General features: G+C 45.8%; 1 protein-coding gene across 2 annotated transcripts in view; it reads right to left on the reverse strand.

Annotated features, from left to right (window-relative positions):
- The window catches only part of TNIP1 (TNFAIP3 interacting protein 1), a 143,043-nt gene that overhangs the window by 65,046 nt on the left and 64,728 nt on the right, over nucleotides 1–13,269 (reverse strand). For both annotated transcript variants that reach the window (XM_082254127.1, XM_082254126.1), the window contains exons 2-3: nucleotides 7,615–7,753; nucleotides 4,812–4,949 (exon numbers count right to left, since the gene is read on the reverse strand). In XM_082254127.1, coding sequence (XP_082110253.1) covers nucleotides 4,812–4,949; nucleotides 7,615–7,714 — 238 coding nt within the window. In that variant the 5' untranslated portion in view covers nucleotides 7,715–7,753. The remainder of the gene's footprint in view (nucleotides 1–4,811; nucleotides 4,950–7,614; nucleotides 7,754–13,269) is intronic.

The following is a 13,269-nucleotide window of genomic DNA, read 5'->3' on the forward strand; positions in this document are numbered from 1 at the left end:
TTAGAAGAAAGCCAACTCCACAGAGGGGGGGGGGGGGGGGTGCTGTGTCCGTCAATGAACATCAGAGAAATTGATTTTACAGTAAGTCAAAAATCTAATTTTCTCTTTCGTTCATTGACCGACACGGCTCCTGATTCTTCTTAACCATTGGGACGTCCCAAAGCATTGTTTAACATGAGGGGTGGGAAAAAAAGCAAAAAAATTTCCAAGGCTAACCATAGCCAACCAGGTAACATGGAGCTCAACCATGAACAACTGGAGCTCACTGAAAAAAATAAATAAATACACCCTCAAAAAGGACCAGGTTCTCTAAGCAGCACCCTGCAAAACCTTGCTGCCGAAAGAAGCATTCGCAGATGCCAACACTCCACTTTATAAAAATTTGGTAAAAGTGTGCACAGACGACCAGGTGGCCGCCTTGCAAACCTGCATCACTGACGCTTGATGACGGAAGCCCAGGAGACACTAAGCACCCTATTAGAGTGCTCCTTGACAGGGAGAAGGAGGAACCGGACACCTGATGCAGTAGGCTTGAACCACCGTCTGTCTGATCCATCTGGAAATGGTCGCAGAAGAAGCGGACAACCCTTTGTGAGGTCCGTTCGTGAGCACAAATAGAGTCCAACTTCCTGAAAGACTCTGTAGCTGCCAGGTACATCTTAATTGCCAGGACCACATCCAAGGCATGCAAGGTAATTTCCTTCAGATGTTTTGCCTGGGACACAGGAAGGCAACACAATGTCTTCATTCAAATGACAGTCAGACCACCTTAGGAAAAAATGACGGATGGGCGAAGCACCACCTTATCCTTGTGAATCACCAATAAGGTGAATGATAGGGTAACGCCGCCAGTTCCGACACCTTGCGCCAGTGGTGATAGCCACCAAAAAAGGCCACCTTCTGGGGCAGAGCAAGTAGGGAAACATCCCGAATATTTTCAAAGGGAGACTTCTGTAGAACTGAAGAACCACATTAAGATCCCAGGGCGGCAACGGAGCCCGAACTGAAGGAACCAAATGTCGGACACCCTGAAGGAGGGTACGCACCAGGGAGTGCGAGGCCAAAGGTCATTGGAAAAAGAGCAGTTTAGCGCCTTGAGGTCCAGAATTGGATGTACCTTGCCTTCCTTCCTGGGAACCGTAAAGAGATTTGAGTAAAAACCCCTGAAAACATCCTGAAATCGTAACAATCACACCTTGAAGGAACACATCTTGCACTACCCCAAAGAGACCCGTAAGTGATCTGGGGAGAAGTGCAGGTTGGAAGGTAAGAACCTTTCCGGAGGATAAGACCGAACTCGATCTCGTAGCCTGACTAAATAAATTTGTGGACCCACTTGTCCTATACCAGGGAGGTCCATGGATCCAGGAAACCAGTGAAGACGTCACTCACCCCAGATACAGGTGAGCTTGCCCCTTCATGCAGAGGTAGCCTTGCCCACAGGCCTGGAAGAGCCCGCTCATGGCTTGCCAGACCAGGTCCTCTTGGAACCTCCGGTGGAGGCAGTGACTATTGATCTCTTGTTTTGAGACCCTGAGGGATGGAAAAAAAAAAAAAAAAAACGTCTAAGAGGCGGGGAGAATGGCCCACGTCTATGATGGGGCTCCTTGTCCTTGGTAGCCTGTGGAAGAAGAGCACTCTTCCCCCCTGTGAGACCCTTAATGAGGTCATCCAAGGAAGCTCCAAACAGGCAATCCCCGATAAGGGGGAGATCAGATAAGGCCTTCTTAGAAGTCTGGTCCGCAGACCAGTATTTCAGCCAGATAATACACTGAAGGACCACTGCTGATACAGACAGCCAAGAATTCAAAGGAGCCTTATCCAAAGCGGCATCACAGATAAACTGTAGCCCCTCGACCAACTGAGCCGCCAGCTCCACAAGACAGAGGGAAGCTGTTTCCCCTCCAGGTCCCTGTGTGAAAAATTTAGCCCACTCGGTCAGAGCTTGGGACACCAAGGCAATAGTAAATACCAGCCTAAGTGCCGAACCAGCCACAGCAAACCATATGGCGGGCCAGAGCTTCCGCCCTCCTATCAGCTGGATATTTAAAGACCGGGGACTCCTCAACCGGAATGAAGGTAGCTTTATTTACCCTGGACCCAGACGAGTCCACTACAGGTGGGACCGTCCACCTTTAAAACGCAGTTAATCCTCATAAGGACACCGCAAGCAAAAAGCACTTAGGAACCACTGCATTTTGGACAACCCCACTATTTTGTGACAATGTTGTGACAATGTTGTCAAAGTAAGCGAAAAAAGGAACACCCTCGCCGTTTTGAAGAGCCTGTGGGTGCCAAAAGGGACCAGAGCCTCCTACGCAGCATCAGCCGCAACCTCCAGGCACTGACACAAACCATGCATCCACCAGGGCCTTCTTAATGTGTGGCTAGAGGAGCAGAAGAATCATCCTCACTATCTGAGCACTCAGGGTGTGTGGGTGCAGACCCAGTAGGGTCGCTATTTACTCAGCTTACCCGGAAAACCTAACAATCAGGGGAGGCTGCTAACTGCGATCCCACAAAGGGGATGCCAACCAAGGGCCCACAAATGGACCACCAATGGACCCAAAAAAACAAGGGGGGGGGGTGCCCTCTGAGCCCTCCAGAGGGGGCATAATAGGAAATAGCCCCCTTAAAAGGGGGCCGCCTGCCTTGACGCGGACGTGCAAGCAGAGTACCCCGATGGTCCAGCAGCGCTAAAAGGGGCAGGTGCCCCACACAATAATGGTGTCAAGGCTGTCATTAAAAAATGGGAGGCGCCAAACTAACCACATGGCCTACCAGGCCGCAAGTCGCTGCCTAAATTTTTGTGGAGGCCCAGCCGCCAGTGCGCGGGTCTCAACCCAAAGGAAGAGTGGGGGCTTCAGCTAAACGCACTGGGCCCACCCACCAACGAAGGCGCCCAACTTAGCCACGTAGCCTAGTAGGCCGCAGGCCTAGTAGGCTGCAAGCCGCAGCCTAAATTTTTGTGGGCGCCCAGCCGCTTGGACACGAGCCCCAGCGGAGCCGACCACCCAGGGACAGTGGAGAGGAGGGCGGATGTTCAAACGGAAGGCAGTGGCTTCAGCTACCCACGTAGTTTCCGTCTAGTAGGCCGCAAAGCTGTGGCCTAAATTTTTGCCTGGATCCGGCCACGTGCAGCGCGTACCCGCAGATGCTAAACTAGCCGCTCTCCCAGTCCAACAACCGCTGCAGGAAGCCCAGAGGACCTCACCAGGCGCACCAGGAAAAACCCAGTCAGCAGCAACTCCAACCAGCCCCTATTAAGAGCATGTGGCAACAGCCAGCTCATAATCTCACCCAGGGAGGGGGGGGCGAAGGACCCTCAGTGACCACTGACATTTTAGAGGGTCTGGGGGGAAGGAAGGTACCCAGGGGGTCCCACCATCCAAGGGAGGGTCCCACATCCACCCCAAAATCTTCCAGGAGTAGAAGGAGGACAGCTACTTACCATACCAGGAACATGGTGGGCACCACTCCGGACAGACCACTGCTCCATCGTAATGTGGGTGCGGTCGGCCAGGAGAAATGCTGCGACTCAGGCCGAGGCCAGGTTGTATGTGTCCTCGTGAGACATTTAACTCACAGACCAGCCCCCGTCCAGTGTCGACCTAGGGAGGAGCTGCGGTCTCCACGCATTCGCTGGCTAGACTGGGGGGACCCTCTGGATCTAGATTATCCAGTCTGTCGCCCAGGCTAGCAATTGACTGTAGATTCTCAAAGGAACAAAAATAACAAAGATAGGAAAAAATTCAATTTATAAAGAAGAAAATCACCAGGACCAGAGGTCCCAGCAAGGAACTAGGTCCTTACTCCTCTTATTAGGCAGAAAGTGGGTGTTAACCCCCTGGGACTGCCTATAGGCGTAGTCAAGCTTTTTCCTGCCTAGTGTCATACTCCTGTAGGGGGCAGTATAACCCAATGTTGAAGAGGAATCAGGAGCTGTGTCTGTCAATAAACAAAAGAGAAAAAAGCAATTTTTAAAGTTCTGAGACCCTAGCAGAAATGTCAGCTGTAAAACTGATCATACATGTAGCAATTTTCAGGAAATTTCAACCAACTTTGTATTGGACAGATCAAGGCAACCAACCCCAAGCTGCTCCAAACACTCAAAGCGGTTGCAGTGGAGTTGCCTTAATAGGTTTGATAGTTGTCACTATCTAAAGCTGGATGGCTTTAAAAGGTGTGTTGAGTCTACTTTAAATCCCATAAGCTGCATACGTGGTAGCTAGACATAACAGACCCCCAAATTCTTTCACCAAATTCATGGCTTTGACCTACAAGGCTTTAGGCTCTATTAACACCTAGGCGTTCCAGAATTCAGAAACGCGGCAAAACGAAGGGCGCGTTTGCAATGCAATTACTTCTTATGGCACCCCAATTGTGGTGCGGTTTTACAGTGCCATAAATTGCTGCAAATCGCAACGTGAAAAACTGTCACCCAAAAGAAGCTCCTGCTCTGTTTTGAGCAACACGCTTCATTGGGGTGCCAAAAGAAGTAATGGCATCACAAATCGCTGGGTCAGACTGGGGAGGGGGACCCTCTGGATCTAGATTATCCAGTCCGTCAATTAATTGTATATTTTCCCAGGAACAAAATAACAAAGAAAGGAAAAAATGTAATTTAAAAAGGAAAAAAATTGCCAGGAACAGAGACCCCAGAAAGGGATTATTGGTGTGCCAAAAGAAGTAATGCCATCACAAATGCGTCCCGCGTTTTGCTGCGATTCTGGAATTGCGGCCAGAATAGCCCGCGATTCCGGAATGCCCAGGTGTGAATGGAGTCTTACAGTTCTGGAGCGGAGGCTTACCTGTATCCATTGGTCCAGGGTGAGAAAATCGAGCGGCTGGGCACGAAGAAGGCTGCAAATCCTGGTTGTCTTTGGTCAAAGCTTCAGCTTTCTGTCGGAGAGTGAAAGCCACATTCTGAGACTCCTCCAACATTTCACCTGAGATATAGAGTGGGAAGCCTCAGTGTGATGCAGCATATTAATAACAGGGGAAGAACAGAAACAGAAACAGCTGACGGAGAAAAGAAACTACATGGGGTCATATGTGAAGCAGAAAGGGAGATTAGGAAACATCCAAGCTATGTTTTATTACTATTTGCTGTGACAATAATAAGGTTATACAAGGATCTAAAATTTTAGATCATATTATTTATTAACAAAATAGAGTTTGTGTAGAAATTGCTAACTTACCAAACTAAACATGCTCATTTACAAACAATGTTTGTCACACAGGACATTAGAAGTAAACTGAATCCAGAAAAGAAAAAATGTAATTTCACAAAAAAGAGAAAATGTCTTTTTGTACAGAATTGGATCAATTTACTAAAGGAATAGCACGTTTATTTGGCAATGTGAATTGTCATTAGGCTTAGCGAATAAGGTGAAGTTTTGCAGACTCCAATCATCCAATTTGTGCAAAAATACTGTTTTTTAAATCTTCCTTGCACATGATTGGGTATTATTTGCAAAGTTAATTTTCACCTAGCTTCACCTCATTCACTAACTAAAAGTGACAATAACCAATAACCTTATTTAAAGTGTTACTGAACCCACAGCAGTAAAATCAGTCTGTATATGCAGTAAAGCATGCTTGTTATACTCACTATAGAACCTAAGGGGTTAATCCTTTGCATTGTGTAAAAAGGCTGTTTGATCCGGTCTTCTCTGATCCTCCCCTTCTTCCACTGTCCCCAATCTATCTTCTGATAGAATAGAGACTAGGGGACAAGCTGCACATGCTCAGTTTGGGGTGTATTGCTAGAAAGTTTTGTTTTATTTCTTCTTGGAAAGCATATAGTAAATGCCGGTTCACACTGCCGCGACCTCTAAGTCGCCTCATAAGGGTCGACTTTTTAGCGCGACTTGTGAATTATTTTACGCGACTTATATGATAGACGACTTTGTACGACTTTGTATTTGGCCAATCAGAATATGATGTGTTGTGACCTAATTTCCCTTTCCTGTAAAGTCTCTTCACAGGCGCTTGAAATAAGATAAGGATCCTACTTGGAGGTGACTCCCATTGAAGACAAATGATCTTTTTTTTCTGTTTGTCCAGAAACAGAAAAAAACAGAGCATTTTTCTTAGAATTTTTAGTAGCACAGGCATATGGCTCCTCTCCACCTGGGCGTTTGTCTTGCAGGCATTTATCGGGCATTTTTGGAGGCAGGCATTACTTTTTTTGGATTTAGTGTCTGGGGGGTCTAAAAAGTGTCCCTGTGAAGTTTCATATCTGTAGCATGTCCAGAACCAGAAAAAAAGAGCATTTTTCTTCTAATTATTAATACAGCAGTGTGGCGGCTTCTCTACACCTTGCATTTTATTGCTGGCATTTATCGGGCATTTTTTGGGCGTCTCTGGAGGCAGGCATGTCTTTTTTGGATTTAGTGTCTGGGGGTGTAAAAAGCGTCCCTCTGAAGTTTCATCACTGTAGCATGTCCAGAACCAGAAAAAAAAAGCATTTTTATTATCATTTTTATTAGCACATGAATAGGTCTTCTCTCCACCTAGCCGTTTTTCTTGCAGGCATTTATCGGGCATTTTTGGAGGCAGGCATGACTTTTTTTGGATTTAGTGTCTGGGGGGTCTAAAAAAAAGTCCCTGTGAAGTTTCATCTCTGTAGCATGTCCAGAACCAGAAAAAAAAGAGCATTTTTCTTATAATTATTAATACAGCAGTGTGGCGGCTTCTCTACACCTTGCATTTATCGGGCATTTTTTGGGCGTCTCTGGAGGCAGGCATGTCTTTTTTGGATTTAGTGTCTGGGGGTCTAAAAAGTGTCCCTGTGAAGTTTCATCTCTGTAGCATGTCCAGAACCAGAAAAAAAAAGCATTTTTCTTATAATTATTAATACAGCAGTGTGGGTTCAGTGGGTTCAGTGTGGGTTCTGGACATGCTACAGAGCTGAAACTTCACAGGTACACTTTTTAGACCCCCCCCCCCCCAGACCCCAGACACTAAATCCAAAAAAGACATGCCTGCCTCCAGAGACGCCCAAAAAATGCCTGATAAATGCCAGTAATAAAAAATACAAGGTGTAGAGAAGCCGCCACACTGCTGTATTAATAATTATAAGATAAATGCTTTTTTTTCTGGTTCTGGACATGCTACAGAGCTGATACTTCACAGGTACACTTTTTAGACCACCCCCCCCCAGACACTAAATCCAAAAAAAGTCATGCCTGCCTCCAAAAATGCCCGATAAATGCCTGCAAGAAAAACGGCCAGGTGGAGAGAAGACATATTCATGTGCTCACAAAAAATATAAGAAAAATGCTCTTTTTTTCTTGTTCAGGACCATTTTTATGGAAAGTCGGATCACAAGTCGCTTCAAATAAGATAAGGAGGCGACTCCCATTGAAGTCTATGGGACAAGTCGGATCACAAGTCGCCTCAAAGTAGTACAGGACACTTTTCTGAAGTCGGAGCGACTTCAGTAGTGCCAATTAAGACGGCACTCATTGATTAACATTGCTTTTGTTATGTCAAGCGATTTGGGGCGACTTGAGGGCACACAAGTCGCCTCACAAGTCGCGCTAGTGTGAATGGGCTCTAAATGTGCAGATGGCAGGAATACCACAACAGGAATATCTTTTATTTTACCTAAACTCAAGATTTCATCCATGTTGTGCCTCTGTGTGGGCAGTCGGTTTGGGGCTGTGCCTCCTGGATCATATATCCTGTAGGGACTTCTGCCTTCCATTAATCAGTTAGACATCCAACTAAAGGTGATCCAGTAGGTCTAAAAAAAATTAAATAAAAATAAGTACAACATGATGTGAATCCAAACACATTTTAAAAACACTTATCCTTTACAAATAACAAGAGTAAGATAGGCAAGTTAGAGCAAATCACACTATATATATACACACACACACACACACACACACACTTGCCTTTAGGTGAACTTGTGTATTGGCCATTTATTTTAGTGCATCCCCCAGAGGTTGTTTATATTTACCATCTGTATTCCTAGATGTCAGCGGTGTCATCCGCTGGCATCCGCAATCCCCATAGACATACATTATGTCTGTATATCATCCGCAAACGTGTCCATGAAAAAAAAAAAAAAGTGCCGGAGCGGAAGAAAAAAAATCGGAGCGGCCGTGTGAAAGAGGCCCAAGGCCCCTTTCACACAGGTGGACCGTTCAGATCTGCCTGTCTGTTTTTTTGGCGGATCTGAACAGTCACCCCTTGCATCTCTATGGGGCATCGGATGTCAGAGGAGACATCAGATCGGATGGGATCGGATGAGAACGGACAGATGGTCCTTTCCCATCCAATTCCCCCATAGAGATGCATGGGGACCTGATAGCTCTGTGTCCACACACAGCGCGGAGACACAGCGGTCATCTTCCTGCTCAGCGGGGGATCAGCGGATCGATCCCCCGCTGAGAAAAACGGAATCCGCCGACGGACTCCACAGTGTGAAAGGGCCCTTAGGGCAGCCTGTGAACTTTAGTACTGTAAAGTTTCTGACAGCCTTCCTCTCTATTTGAGACATACAATCAAGGCTGAAAATATACACATTTTAATTGAGGAAAGCAACATATAGTTTTAAAACCAAGGAGAGGGAGAATGTTTCAAATAAGGGACTGCTCTGGGCTTCAACAAAATAGCGGCCTCCAGCAAGAAGAAACAGAAGCAATGCTGGAGGCAATTTACAGCACACACTATTTTTGGTAGCATATTTATTAAAATGGAATATACTGTATGTTCTTTTGTTAAAGAATAGTAATTGTTATCAAACTGCGAAAAGTAAATATCCTCTTAAAAGGGTTGTAAAGTCAGAAGGTTTTTTATCTTAAATGTATTTTATGCATTAAGATGATAAAAACCTTCTCTATGCAGAAGCCCCCCCCATCCATATCAGCTGTCTGGGACTCCCCTCCTTGTTGGCTAAGAGAGCAGCGGCCCCATTGGCTCTCGCTGCTGTCAATCAAAGTCAGTTAGCCAATGAGGAGAGAGAAGGGGTGGAGCCGAACCGCAGCTCCATGTCTGAATGGATACAAGGAGCTGTGACTCGGTTTGGGTGCCCCCATAGCAAGCTACTTGCTGTGGAGGCAATCAAAGGGAGAAAGGGGCCAGGAGGAGCGAAGAGGGATCCAAGACGAGGAGGATCTGGGCTGCTCTGTGCAAAACTAACTGCACAGAGGAGGTAAGTAATACATGTTTTTTATTTTAAAAATGTAAATTTTTTATTTATTTAAAAAAAATAGGTATCTTTAAAGCGACTGTAAAGTCTAATTTTTCTTCTATAAAAATAACAAACATGTTACACTTACCTGCTTTGTGCAGTGGATTTGCAAAGAGCAGCCCAGATCCTCCTCTTCTGCTTTCCTGGCCCCTCCCTCCTGTTCAGTGCCCCCACAGCAAGCAGCTTTCTGTGGGGGCACCTGAGCCAGCCGGGTCACAGCTCCCTGTGTCCATTCAGACATGGAGCCCTGACCCGGCCTCGCTTACTCTCTCTTCTGATTGGCTAGCTGACTTACATTTGACAGCAGCGGCAGCCAATGGTGCCGCTGCAGTGTCTCAGCCAATGGCGCCGCTGCTGTGTCTCAGCCAATCAGGAGGGGAGTCTCAGACGGCTGAGACACTCGTGGACATCGCTGGACAGAGAGGGACCTCAGGTAAGTGTTAGGTGGGCTGCTGCACACAGAAGATTTTTTATCTTAATGTACAGAATGAAATGAAATAGCATGAAGATAAAAAAAAAAAAACATCTGACTTTACAACTCCTTTAAAAGAGATGTATAGGATTTCCCCCCTCCCCCCATTTATACTTACCATCTGTCCCCCGGCGCTTCTACACTGAGACCTGAGCGATGGAACACCGCCAATCGCTCAGTTCCGACAGCTCCCCAAGCAGAGAGCTGATGACTGTCAGTTAATGCGGCTTGCTGAGAGGCTGAGTTGGGTGCCGGTCAATGCACCTGGTGGATTCGGAATTTGTGGTCATGATGACCCGGTGCCTGGACTGACTTCTGTAATGTCCCCAGAGATCGGACTTCAGTCCGCTCTCTGTTGAAAACGGGTCACAGGAATGCAGAACAAACTGCACTCCTGTGATCCATAGTAGATGTACCGCCAAACAAGCTTTGGCTGTACATCTCCTTTAATATCCCTTTAAGTGTCCGGAGCCAAGCTGCTGCTGGAGTCTCCAATTTGGAATTTTTTGTATTCTCTAGTATAGAATCACATTAAATGAGATAAGATGGGACAGCACTAGGAGGCTATCAGGCATGCAGCATACACAAGACATATGCTGAGAGGAGAGAACAGAGAGAGGAGTCATCAGTCTGCTGCTTTTCCATCATTGTCCAATGAAGGAGCATACCGGGGTTTACATCCTTGCAGGTTCAATGCACAGATCAGAACGCAGTCTGTTTACACTCTCATCCATGAATTGGGCCCACACAATTGTACATCCCAGGATGTGCATGGAGATCTGTGCAGGTCAGTGTAGCCGGCCACTCGCCATTGATTTGAACAGGCTGCCTGCAAAAGACACCTGAGATCCGGCACAGATGAAGACAGCCCAGTTGCACGGGTGTATGGATCATTGTGTATGTGTGAATGAGGCCCAAGAGAAATAGGTATTTTACAATTTCCAAGCAAAAATCAGCAACAAATCATAATATGCAGGCACAAGACTATGAAGTGATTTAAAAAAAGGCGTAACTAGGATTTAATTATACAGCCCAGCTGCTTGAACTTTCAGGCTAGAGTTACCAGTTCACTAATTGAGAGACACCTAAAAGGAAAGGAAGTCCTCTATAAAATAAGGATTTATTCGTCTTTCTAGGACATCAGGGAGTGGCGACCAACGCGCTTCTATTTAGTAATCATTTTATTGGTGGGGCTATTTCCTATGTCCTGTGAGTGACAAAATTAGAATAAACAGGACACATCGTTCTGCCCAAATACAGCGAGTACATACAGTATCTCACAAAAGTGAGTACACCCCTCACATTTTCGTAAATATTTTATTATATTTTTTCATGTGACAACACTGAAGAAATGACACTTTGCTACAATGTAAAGTAGTGAGTGTGCAGCTTGTATAACAGTGTAAATTTGCTGTCCCCTCAAAATAACTCAACACACAGCCATTAAAGTCTAAACCACGGGCAACAAAAGTAAGTACACCCCTAAGTGAAAATGTCAAAATTGGGCCTAGAGTGTCAATATTTTGTGTGGCCACCATTATTTTCCTGCACTGCCTTAACCTTCTTGGGCATGGAGTTCACCAGAGCTTAACAGGCTGCTACTGGAGTTCTCTTCCACTCCTCCATGACGACATCACAGAGCTGGTGGACGTTAGAGACATGGCGCTCCTCCACCTTCCGTTTGAGGATGCCCCACAGAGGCTCAATAGGGTTGACACCATCTGAACCAAATAGGTTTAACTTGGTCTCATCAGACCACAGGGCATGGTTCCAGTAAGCCATGTCCTTAATCTGCTTGTCTTCAGCAAACTGTTTGCGGGCTTTCTTGTGCATCATCTTTAGAAGAGGCTTCCTTCTGGGACAACAGCCACGCAGACCAATTTAATGCAGTGTGTGGTGTATGGTCTGAGCACTGACAGGCTGACCCCCCACCCCTTCAACCTCTGCAGTGATGCTGGCAGCCCTCATACGTCTATTTCCCAAAGACAACCCTTGGATATGACGCTGAGCATGTGCACTTCTTTGGTCGACCATAGCAAGCCCTGTTCTGAGTGGAACCTGTCCTGTTAAACTGCTGTATGGTCTTGGCCACTGCGCTGCAGCTCAGTTTCAGGGTCTTGGCAATCTTCTTATAGCCTAGACCATCTTTATGTAGAGCAACAATTCTTTTTTAAGATCCTCAGAGAGTTCTTTGCGATGAGGTGCCATGTTGAACTTCCAGTGACCAGTATGAGAGAGTGAGAGCGATAACACCAAATGTAACACACCTGCTCCCTATTCACACCTGAGACCTTGTAACACTAACGAGTCACATGACACCGGGAAAGAAAAATGGCTAATTTGGCCCAATTTGGACATTTTCACTTAGGGGTGTACTCACTTTTGTTGCCAGCGGTTTAGACATTAATGGCTGCGTGTGGAGTTATTTTGAGGGGACAGCAAATTTACACTGTTATATAAGCTGTACTCTCACTACTTTACATTGTAGCAAAGTTTCATATCCCTCAGTGTTGTCACATGAAAAGATATAATAAAATATTTACAAAAATATGAGGGGTGTACTCACTTTTGTGAGATACTGTTTTTAGGTGTATGTAAAAATAAAGTCCGCTTGTGGTTAAAAAAAAAAAAAAAAATTCTCTTCCTCTCTAAACCAATAAAAACTGATCTCAAATTATGAGCCTTGTCACGCATACACCAGCATGGGGAGTTTTAGTGCCAAGGTCTATAAACCACAAACCAAGGGAAGTGTTGTAGGTGACAGCATGCTAGATATTTTCTGGCAAAAAATGCAAAAATCAGTAAAGACTAATGCCTCATACACACGCAACGATTATCGGCCGACCGATCGGCCGACTTTTGTCCAATGTTGTTGTGTTGGTTGAAATGTGCTCTGGACTGCACATGAATTTTCTCGGCCAACAAAAATCTACTTCAGAAGTGATGTCATGTGCTGGTTTACTTTCCGTGTGTTTTTTCTTCTCTGAGCATGCCCAGTCTTGCTCATCTGATTTTTGTCTGCCGAAATCTGTACTGACTGACGGAAAATCGGCCGTTGTGGTGACGGCCAACAAAAATGTTATAGCCTGCACACCAGATTTTTTTCGGCCGAAAAGTCGAAGTCGGTTGTCGGAAGCATCACACTAACAAGCCGACAATCGGCCGTTGGCCGAAAATTCACGGCCAACTATCGACGCGTGTGTATGGGGCATTAGTAAAAACAGGTAACCAACAGCAATTGAAAAGGGCCTTTCCATGCATTTTTTTTTTTTTTTTTTTTTTACGACTAGATCACCAAGTCCTAACTCAACCCTCCCTGTTTGCAAGGGGTTTTGCACACTTACATGCAGAATGTGATAACACACATGCATAGCCAATTTGTACACACATACTAGGGCTAATTGACCCAAAAGCAAGTTTTTGAAGGGTCGTAGGAAACTGGAGTACCCAGAGGAAGCCTATGCAAGCACAGATAGAACATGCAAACTCCATGCATGTTCTAGTGTCCTGGCTGAGATACGGGCTAAGCACCAGAGTCCTGCAAGGCATAAGTGCTAACCAGTAAGCTACTATGCTGCCCAGTATAGTA

This window comes from Pelophylax lessonae (genome assembly GCF_965119305.1).
Source record: "Pelophylax lessonae genome assembly, chromosome: 4".
NCBI lineage: Eukaryota > Metazoa > Chordata > Amphibia > Anura > Ranidae > Pelophylax > Pelophylax lessonae.